The sequence below is a fragment of the Neolamprologus multifasciatus genome, chromosome 12 (assembly GCF_963576455.1).
Source record: "Neolamprologus multifasciatus chromosome 12, fNeoMul1.2, whole genome shotgun sequence".
Lineage (NCBI taxonomy): Eukaryota > Metazoa > Chordata > Actinopteri > Cichliformes > Cichlidae > Neolamprologus > Neolamprologus multifasciatus.
This window is the reverse complement of record NC_140450.1, coordinates 21,632,879-21,644,442: the sequence shown is the minus strand read 5'-3', so window position 1 is coordinate 21,644,442 and position 11,564 is coordinate 21,632,879. Positions and strand designations below refer to the sequence as shown.

General features: G+C 39.9%; 1 protein-coding gene across 1 annotated transcript; it reads left to right on the top strand.

The window, feature by feature from the left end:
- LOC146506952 (aquaporin-3-like) lies at positions 1 to 5,720 on the top strand. The gene is made up of 6 exons (XM_085180973.1): positions 1 to 220; positions 3,607 to 3,733; positions 3,886 to 4,023; positions 4,118 to 4,233; positions 4,340 to 4,557; positions 4,665 to 5,720. Exons 1-6 carry the CDS (start codon positions 113 to 115, stop codon positions 4,867 to 4,869), a joined length of 912 nt encoding a protein of 303 aa, XP_085037099.1. The 5' UTR covers positions 1 to 112; the 3' UTR covers positions 4,870 to 5,720.
- The last annotated feature ends 5,844 nt before the right edge of the window (positions 5,721 to 11,564 follow it).

Sequence of the window (11,564 nt, the reverse complement as noted above, 5' to 3'; positions counted from 1 at the left end):
TTATGTATGTATTAAGAGCTCTCCTCAGCTTCACAGGCACTCAGAAGACCCTACAAGCTGTGTGTGTGTTTCTGTGTCATTTCTCAAAGTCATCAACCTGTGACAAGAAGACATGGGCAGACAAAAGGAGTATCTGGATAAACTGTCCCGCTTCTTCCAGATCCGCAACCTGCTGCTTCGTCAAGCCTTAGCAGAGTGTCTTGGCACGCTCATCCTTGTAGTAAGTGTGTGTGTGTGTGTGTGTGTAGTTCTGCATGAGAGAGTACATGCTCTAACAATTCACTTAGTAATTAATAAATTAATACATGGAAGCACTGTTTTTACTCATGTTTCAAAGGTAACTAACAGAGAATTGAGATAGGATAGGACTGATAGGACCTGGTTAGACTTGGTTAGAGGCAGGTGTGACACGGTATTTATCCAGAGAGGGACGGGTTTTTTTTGTTTTGTTTTTTAAAGGCTGACATCTGTGTGTATCAACTGGATTTCTGATTAGCTGGACAGGAGAATGTAAATGGTCTTTAACGGTCAGATCCTTACCATATTCTTATAAATTACTGTGCCAAGTTCGGGCTACAGTTTTTTTCCCGCATGACGATGCTACAGGATTTCTTAGTTTTTCCATGATAATCCGATCTCTGATTAGAAATATGACTGAAACCATGAAACACTGCAATCTCATCAACTCACTGTAAAAAGGAAACTGACTGGTTGTCTGCTCTTTCTGGCTCTTGGTTAAGTTCATTTAAGTTTCTTTTTTTTAAAAATACAATAAACAAAGTCAAATTGTAAACAACACATCAACATTACTAAATGATAAAACAAAATAAATGTTTTTTACAATCAGGAATAGGTGGGTCTCTTCTCTCTATTCATTCAGGATGAGAACCAGATGAATGGCCTGATGTGGCTATGTGAATTCTTAACAGTCATTCGCATAGCCACATCAGGCCTGGAGTGAAAGTCCCAACATTTTATTTGTTTCTGTCGGCTGGCATGGCATAAAAACATCTTGACACGAGTTCAAGGCAGTTTACATATAATGCACCTGGACAAGTACTTAAAGTGGCCTCGGCTGCTTGAGTCGGTGAAGTTGTAGGTTTATAAAAATTCTCCTCAGATATCAGGCATTAGACGTGGCATATTTCAGTGTTAAATTTGGCACAATTTGCAATAACTCACATAATGCAAACTTTAGTGAATGGTGTTTGTATTACTGATTGGGTATTTATGAAATAAAATATTTATTTTTACGTCATTTCAAAGTAAAAGCCATTTAGAGCGTCACACATTATTTAATAAACAGGAGTAATATGGAAGTCCAAATCTCAATGCGCCTGGGTTTGAGAAGTACATGGTGTGACTACTGATGGCACAGGAGAAGGTGTGGTGCAGTTATTCATCAGGGGATACACGTCAGTAATAACATTATTGGGTAGCTGAAAATGGTATTGTGCAAAAGTCAATCAATCAATCATGAAAATGAATCATATCACAGAAATACATTTGCGAACACAATTTTACAGGCATAAATAATATTTTTGCACAGATAAAGTGATTCCCTAAAAGCTGAAATCTTGTCATATCTGAGCATGTGGGCAGTGTATAGGGCTGTTCGATATAACGATATATATCAGATGACGATATAAAAACGTCTATCGTTTCATTTTACGCTATCGTTTGTTTCATGGTGTTGCAAAATAAACTGTTTACGGCAATATTTTTTCATTGTTTTGATGGTCACTGTAGTGTCTATATAAATTTCTTAAAGTTCTCTCTTTTTCTTATATTTTATATAACCACACTATGCAAGGACAAGCGCCTGTTTTTATGCGTTGTGGTTAGCAACAACAACGGTGACAGCATCGTTGTTTAGCATCCACTTGTTTATGTTCCACATAAACCTTTCACAATAAAGCTCAAGATCCTGTTGAGACTTTTCAAAATAAACCGAATCACGTGAAAGAGCAGATTATTTACGGATGAGAATTAAAAAAGAGCCGCCAGTCTAAAAAATAAACCTTAGACTCAAACGTTAGAACAGGCTTTTCCCCGCAGCACGCCGTGTAATAAATACTCATAAAGAAAATGGCGGTCTTTACAACTTATGTCTAAAAATGTATAGTTTCATGCATCGGTTAAAACACTCGACTCCAGCTACAGGACGTGCAGCCTGAAACACTTCCCGCAAGACGAGCTGCCCGAGATTCACAGAATTTACAGAAAATGTTACATTTTTGAGATTTATATATCTATCGGGACTAGGGATGGGTATCGTTTAGGTTTTATCCGATACCGGTGTCAAACTGGTACTTTTGAAACGGTGCCGGTGCTTAAACGGTGCTCAAACCGGTGCTTAAAGAATGGAGAACACAAAATTGGTCCAAAAACCTCTCATGTTCAGCTGTTTTTTTGTAAAAAGATAACAATGTTAGCCTTTTCTGCAGCTATGGGGCAAATATGATATCACTCTTGGCTGGAAGCAGTGCTTAAACAAAAACAAACGTTGTCCAAAAACCTCTCATGTTTAACTGTTTTCCACTTTTTCTTTGGTCATTTTAGCCTTTTTGGCCAGGGTGAAGGGAGTATTTGCCATCAAACAAGAAGACAGCTGCATGTAGCTATGACGGTGTTTGCTAGTTCACCTTACATGCATTAATGTAATAACGTGGTTAGCCTACTCAACGTAAATTACACACGAACATCATGAAGCTACTCACGCAGAGAAGAACGGCTGCCGCTGCCATCATCATCCGTCACCAGCACACTCGCAGTAGATGCGCTCGGTGTGAGGTCTCGCAGCAAGCTATCAAATACAGCGCATTTTTCTGCTTTAAAAAAAACCCCGCTATGCGTCGCCAGGTGTTTCATCGGATTTGAGGTGTTACCTCCTTTGACAGTATCACAGTATCAGCTTAAAGCACTTGTTGCAGGCTGCTGAGTTTGCATATTTTGCTGTGAAGTACAGCCAGACTTTTGACCGCTTTGCCTTGGGCATTTTTAATCTGTAGCTCTGCTCTAAAAGTACGTACGTACCTGGGCCCGCCTACTATCCTCGGAAACGTAAAATGATTGGCTAGAATTCAAAGTGTATGACATCTCAGGAAAAAAAAAGCACCGAAATAAAGCACCGAAATGTGCGCTGCTTTTCGGTCTGGTTACTACCGTTTATGTCAGAACCGGTGCCATCATGGCACCGGACACCGGTACCCATCCCTAATCGGGACGATAGAATTCTTATATCGGGATATGAGATTTTGGTCATATCGCACAGCCCTAGCAGTGTATGTCAAATAGAGGACAAAATAAATGACAGGCCTAAAAATCCGTAGCCGGCACATGAGAAAGGGTCTAAGTGTAAGGGTGGAAGCGTAGGTAGGCATCGATGTGAATGTCTACAGCCATCTGTAAAATACTGTCCAGGCTCTGTCATGGTTTGGAGCTGCAAGCCTTTGGTTCCTGGGATCTTGTCAAACCTATGATTGTATAACTGTCAATATATCAGTATATCAACTGTTTCAACAACAGAAACAACTATAATGTTGTGTACTTTGTTGTGTAACTTACTAGGATCCAGCTGAACTTGCTTTTCTACTCTTTCTTCAGATGTTTGGCTGTGGCGCTGTGGCCCAGCGGGTGTTGAGCGGTGGTTCCCATGGCTTGTTCCTTACTGTCAACTTTGCCTTTGGCTTTGCTGCCATGTTAGGCATCTTGGTCTGTGGCCAAGTGTCAGGTAATCAATCAGATTTATGGAAGTGTATGATATAATCATCTATGGGTGTGCGTGTGTGTGTTTGTGTGTGTGCCTTTACTTTAGGCAAGGCTGTAATTTTGTGTAATTATGGACTGCACACACTGACATAATGTCAACATCTGCATTTGCAGGCGGCCATCTCAACCCAGCAGTAACTTTTGCCTTGTGTCTGCTTGGAAGAGAGCGCTGGAGAAAGTTTCCCATGTACTTCCTCTTTCAGACAATTGGTGCTTTTTTTGGTGCTGCTATTATTTATGGCATGTACTATGGTAAGTGAAGACTTTCAATGGTGAGTCAGAATTATCTTGCTTTTTTTAAAGAGAAAAAAATCCATGGTACATTTCATTGTTTGTATCCCTCTAGATGCTCTGTTGCTCCGTCCTGGAAGTTTTAATTTTACTAGCATTAACAACACGGCTGGCATATTTTCAACTTACCCTGCGAGGCATCTCACACTTGTCAATGGTTTCTTTGATCAGGTGCTCTTATGAAACTCAAACATGTATCATACACATAATTTCAATTCTGAAATAATAAATGATATATCCCATTATTCCTTCTTACTTGTACCCCTCCTCAACACAGATTATTGGCACAACCGCGCTCATAGTTTGTGTTCTGGCCATTGTGGATCCTCACAACAACCCCATCCCCCAAGGGCTGGAGGCCTTCACTGTGGGATTTGTGGTTCTTGTCATTGGATTGTCCATGGGCTTTAATTCTGGCTATGCAGTCAATCCTGCCAGAGACTTTGGACCACGTCTTTTCACCTCTATGTCTGGGTGGGGGGGTGCTGTTTTCACGTAAGTAGACAGATTTTATGCATTTTTTCCTTCACATTGCCCTTCCACTGCTCTCTGTTTGTTAACCCTTTTTATCTGGCAATAAGTGTGATTCTGTCTCCCCGCAGGGCTAGAGACTGCTGGTTCCTGGTCCCTATTTTTGTCCCATTCCTTGGTTCCATTCTTGGCGTAGTGATTTACCAGTTGATGGTTGGTTTCCACACAGAGGGAGAAGCACGTGACAAGAAACAGGGGACATTCCAGGAGAACCTCCAACTCGCCAATGTTGCTTCCTCAAACAACTCTAAAGAGGCTACCAAAGAAATTTACTGACGGTCTTGCAGCAATGCAGCTAGTCATTGCATTTGGGAATGCACAGTATAACAGCAGCATGTTTATTTCCTGCCATTTTTCTCAAACTATCTCTGTCTGTTTGGATTTTTACCCAGATAGTTATCAGGTCATGTTACTGTATCAGAGTTTTGAAAAATGACTGTGTGAGTAGAAAAGCAAATTCAGAAACACAGAATTACATTAATTCTTTTATGAGATTATTTTGTATTTCATTCTCTATAAAACTTCAGTTTTTACACTACTTTATGTTTAATGTTTTTTTTTTTAAGTTTTAAGATAGGTAGTGTATGCATATATATATATATATATATATATATATATATATATATATATATATATATATATATATATTCAGACAGACCTTTGTCTATTAGTTTCTCTGCTTTTTTGTGCTTTTTTAAAAACTATTTCAATGTTAATCTGCTTGAAAAGAATAAAGTACATTTCGTTTAAAGTTCATAACAGTCAGCAATATATTAGTGCAGACTGTGTTAGCTGTGTTCTCAGGTGTTGACAGATTGTGGTGAGATTATAATCTACCACCGCCACCTTTTCTCTGAAACCAGCTAGAGCTGCTATGATTTTAAAACTGAACTTTTTTCCCTGAAAAAATGATTTGAAAGTCATTCAACACTATCAAGTACTTTTAATTTCATGCTTGAAACACCATTTATATTCTATGTGCAGAAACATATTCCGTATGGTCTTTAATATCTTATATGTGGGTGTATTCACTGAGGTGTACCAGATTGGAGAGTGAATATTTTGTAAGTAGCATAAGGGGAAATATTTTTGCATTTATAAAATAAAGTTCTGGTTTGTTTTTTTTAGTGCTGTTTACTGTTGGTTGTGCAGCTTGACACTGCTTTCTCATGTTTGTCACAAATGTTTCTTATTTCTGGCAATGACTTTACTCTGAACTACACATTCGTCTTTACATGAGACAAAATGTTTCAACTTCAGATATATATAAAATTTATTCTTGTTATTTAAAAAAATAATCATCATTAAGCATCCATTGATGAGAACAGACATAAGAGAACTGGTACAACTGCGTGTGTGAAGGTTCTCAGTCATCCAGGTCATCGTAGTCAAAGGAGCTTGCAATCAGACACCAGCGAGGGAGGATAAGAAGGACAGACGCAACAACATTGTCATCCCCTATGTAGCCGGTGTATCAGAAAAACTCAGGAGAGTTTTCTCCAAGCATGACATCCCAGTGCATTTCAGACCCAGCAACACGCTCAGACAAAAACTGGTTCACCCGAAAGACGAAACTCCAAAACACAGACTTAACAATGTGGTGTATGCTGTACAGTGCAGCGAGGAATGCCCAGACCTCTACATTGGAGAGACCAAACAGCCACTTCACAAGCGCATGGCACAACATAGAAGAGCCACCTCCACGGGACAAGACTCAGCAGTCCATCTGCATCTTAAGGATAAAGGTCACTCTTTCGAGGATGGCAATGTTCACATTTTGGACAGAGAGGACAGATGGTTTGAAAGAGGAGTGAAAGAAGCCATCTATGTCCACTGTGAGCGACCATCTTTGAACAGAGGCGGTAGTTTACGACACCAACTGTCTGCCATCTATAATCCAGTTTTGAGTTCCCTCCCCAGATGTCTTAACGCCCACTCACATCCTGGGCCATCCGACCTCAAGAATTCGCACGATAAGGTGGGGCCAGGTTTCACAATGAGCTCACCCGAAACCCTGGCTGATTGGAACCCACACCCAGTTTCACACCTTGGCTCAGGCGATTAGAGGATCATCAGGGGGTCCTTTTGTCCCTCTGTGGGGGGAAACTCCCACTAGGTTTATATCTGGGACTCTCCACCATTTGACCTTAGAACTGAAGAAGCTTCTCGGATGAGAGGTGAAACGTCTTCAAGCAACTTAAAGAAGTCCAGACGCTTTTCTTTGCAAGCTCCTTTGACTGGTACAACTGCGATTACAGGGTGACAGTTTTTAATCAAAATCTGGAAAATAATGTTACTAAAGCTTTGAAATGTAATATGACCTAGTAATACACCCTTTGGATCCCTTTGGACTCGCCCCTACTGAAATTAGGACGGCTGCCGACACCAAGCTGCTTAATTTGAACATCGCATCAGATGAAGCTTATCTGCATATGTTTAATGTACCTGCTGTAGCTTTACTGCATATTTTTGCGGTGTAAAACAAAAAACGGTGGATGTGAGATTTTACAACGTTCGTTTTTCTTCATGTTGGAGCTTGTTGAACCGGTGGCTTGATGAAAGACTTCCGCAAGCTTTTTGCCAGTAAAGATTTTAAGAGTGATTACTCAAACAAGAGGTGCTGTTTTGGCCGTTTTGTTTCCACTCACCCGAGCTCACCGTCTCGGCAACGGCTCCACCTCTTTGCCTCTAGCTGTGTGTGTGTGCACGAGCTCATCGTTAAACAATGACATCATCTTCACTGCTGCTGTTGCAACTGGGACTGGGGGCTGCCTGGACCCAGTGATGTCATACTTGTTATTCACACAAGTGCTCCTAGATACGTTTGCACTGCAGATCTATTTTTAGTCAAAAATGTGGGTGACAAGTGAGCACAAGAGAGTCTCGAAGATTTCTTTTCAGTCTTATTTTAATTACAACATTTGTACAAAACAAGTCAGAAAATAAATCAAATGCTTGTAATAGCATGAATACTCAGTTATTTGCCCTCTTTGTTTTTCTTATTCTTTGCCATTTTTATCAACAAGATATGTGGATACCAGTTTTTATCCAAGTGTAAAGGAGAGAAAATGAGGGCAAATCTGTTCTTGCAGAGAAAGTATTCTGGCTGTCAGTGTGATCCAGTGGGTTCGTCCATTTACTTTCAACAGGCCTTAGCATGCTAAGCATGCAGGGTGACATGCTACTTTCAACAAGCCTTAGCATGCTAAGCATGCAGGGTGACCTGCATGCTTAGCATGCTAAGGCCTGTTGAAGTAAATGGACGAACCCACTGGATCACACTGACAGCCAGAATACTGCAAGAACAGATTTGCCCTCATTTTCTCGCCTGCAGGTCACCCTGCATGCTTAGCATGTTAAGGCCTGTTGAAAGTAAATGGATGAACCCACTGGATCACACTGACAGCCACCCTGCAGGTCACCCTGCAGGTCACGGTCAACCTGCAGTCACCCTGCATGTTTGGACAAGATTACCCTGGAAAGTCCCTCTTAAACACGAATACAGTTTTCTGTCCAACAAAGCTGTTCGTACCATGTCATTTTTTTCCTCTTTAATGCTTCATGCTTAGCATGCAGGTCACCGTCATCCTGCATGCAGGTCACCCTTGCGTGCACCCATGCTAAGCATGCTAAGCATGCGGACCTGCAGGTCACCCTGCATGCAGGGTGACGGTGACCTGCATGCAGGGTGACCTGCAGGTCCGCATGCTTAGCATGCTTAGCATGCTTAGCATGCGGACCTGCAGGTCACCCTGCATGCTTAGCATGCTAAGGCTTGTTGAAAGTAAATGGACGAACCCACTGGATCACACTGACAGCCATCCTGCAGGTCACCCTGCAGGTCACGGTCAACCTGCAGGTCACCCTGCATGTTTGGACGAGATTACCCTGGAAAGTCCCTCTTAAACACGAATACAGTTTTCTGTCCAACAAAACTGTTCGTACCATGTCATTTATTTCCTCTTTAATGAGGTTGTTTATATCCAAAGTGCACTGCGTGAACATTTAAACCTTTGTGTTACCACAGAAATGTTGCCCTTATAATGTATTTGTAAATGTAATGATTGTTTCAAAGGAATTATCAGCAAGCCCACAGACCCCCCACTTCTTACAATACCTGTTGTTTATTTAATGATTATATTGGTTGATTCTTGTTTATATTCATTATTAACAACCTGAGGACACTTGGAGGTTAGCACGACATCTTTAAGATAAAAATATTTATATTAACAATGGATTACATTACAATAAACAAATGGAAATGTGTCTATCTGCACTTCCCTTTCAGTGTCAATTCCCATTATATGAAGCAATTGGAGAAACAGGTTTAAACACACTTCACTCCCTGTTTAGCACTAAATGGGAACATGGAAAGGTTACAGTTAGTTGGCCAACATATTCAAGTATTTACCAACTTGAATGATATTAGTACCTAGGATGAGGTAGATCCCAACCTGATTCCAGACAGGATGCTAAACTAATAATTGAAGAACATGAAATAAATGATTCAAATTTCAGCAAAGGTACTAAACTGAAAAACAGTGTATTAGAATGAATAACAACTAATACAAGTGCAATTAGTCTTATCTATTCTAGTACATACAGCACTTTTTAAACTTTTTAAACTGTTTAAGTTTAGTGGCAGAAGGATATACGTGACTTGAAAAAAACATATGGTCCTTTAAAACTGTGATACAAACAGCACTTACCAACATTGTGACTGTGCACAAATGCTTTCCATCATAAAGTGGCTCGCTAGTTATAGTTTGCGTTCAGGTGGATTCAGTAAAACCGTTATATGCATAAACTGTATTTGTTATGAAACTGCATGGGAAATCATTTGGTTCATATTTCATAGGCATGCACACATACAGGTTAGTGTTGCTGTATAGACCATGCTGCTATTATATTTTTTCCACTTCTGTATAATTGGTGTTTAATACCTGGGGACATGGTGATATAAATATGAAACTTTAAACATGCCCGACTGAAAGTTTCTTTTGTTTTTATTATGAGAGAGCACACTCCTGAGAGTCTGTCGCTACATTGCAGCATCGGTTATATAAACAAAGCATGTGCGTCTTCTGCTTGTTAACTGGTGGAACAGAAACAAAAAAACCCATTTACTTTCTGCATTTTTTTGGGTGGGCTGAGCCCATTCCTTTACACAGATTCCTAAAAGCTTGATCTGGTGCTTAATCCATCATTAATGCAAGCTTCAACAATGTACTCGGGGTGGTGCACAACTGATAGAAAGTAGGAATAGCCCAGTTGTCAAACACACCCTCCCCAACTGTGCAGCTTACATACGGTATGTTGCTGAGGGCAGAAAGATTATTAAATAATAATCTTTATTATGCTGTGATTCACAGCTCAACTTTATTCATGCAGTATACATGTTTTAATGAACTGAGATTTAGCTGTAAATATTTCTCAGTTATTTCAGACTCCACTGCCTTTACTAAAAAGTTTTAATGGGAAGACATGCTGGGAAGATGGAAAATCCATGAAAACCCTATTTGATGTCAACTACAGAACAATATATTTTTCAACAAGTGTCTTGTTGAAAAATATATTGAGTATTTCAATAGGGGCATTTAAATGATGTTTTGCAAAGTAAAATTATAGCACTGCAAATGGGGAAAGAGAGCAGAGAATAACATCAGGACTTTTGATATTAGCTAAAGGCCTGAAAGACGAAGTTCTGATGGTGAGGAGTTTGTGCTTTTAAAAAGACTTAAACCTTATTATCAGTTATGTTTAAAATGTGTAATCATATGTAATATGAGTGTATGAAAAAGCTGGACCACTGGAAATGATTGATAAATAATTAATTCTATAAATGAATGTTCTTGTTTGTACAGTGGCCCTGTCTTCTCAGTTTGTGAGGACCTGTGGTTATTGGGGTTCTTTCTCTCTTTTTCCATGCTTATAGACATACGAACTCAAACAGTTCTCAGCTAATATGAGATTATATCTTAAGGCTACGTCCACATGTACACGGGTATTTTTGAAAACGGAGATTTTCCGTTTTCGTTTTAAAAAATAATCCCGTCCACACGTAAACGCAGAAATGAAGGAAAACGCTGCTAGGAACATGCCAAAGCAACAGGTGGCGATATATTCCTAACCGTGTAGAAATGTTGGCCAATCAGAAGTCTAGAAGCCTCGGTGGGAAATAGTAAACAAAGATGGGGCATAGAAGCAGAACCGAGTCGTATGTGTGGAGGGACAGTAACTGTGTGTGTATATGTAAGCATTTAAACACTGCAGAGAGTACAATTAACAGTAACGGTATTGTAGAAATTCATTTCACTGAAATAATAACGTGGCGCACAGTGTGACGTCAAAAAAGGCGCACACCTTTGATGCTGCGTTTTCTGCGTTTTCTCCGTTTTTCTCGTCCACACGTAAATGCAAAAATGGAGTTTTCAAAAAAAAATCTCCGTTTTCAGTGACCGAAAACGCCGTTTACGTGTGGACGAAAGGTGCAAACGCATAGAAAAATCTGCGTTTTCAAAAATACCCGGGTACGTGTGGACGTAGCCTAAGTTAAAATAAATGTGTGCAGTTGCTGTCCATGGTGCTGATCAAAAGCTGAAATGGTGTTACTGACATTTCTTATTGTGTGTGTGTGTGTGTGTGTGTGCTCCTCCTACACACACACACAAACACACACAGACACACACTCACTCACACACAGAGTGTTTGCTTTGGTACAATGTTGTGTTAAGGTTCTAAAAACAATTTGCCCCAGGGTATATCACAAAGCTGTTAGCAAAAGGGAGTGATAGAGTCCTTTATTTAATATACATACCAGTTAATGTATGTTGATGTTTGTCTATGTAAGGGACTTGAATGAACAATTAGTGTAACGTCTTTACCTCTTTCAGTATAAATACATTTACTTTTCCACCAGTAGATGGCAACAGGTGTATAGAAAACAAGCAAAGGTTTTTTTTTGTGTTGTA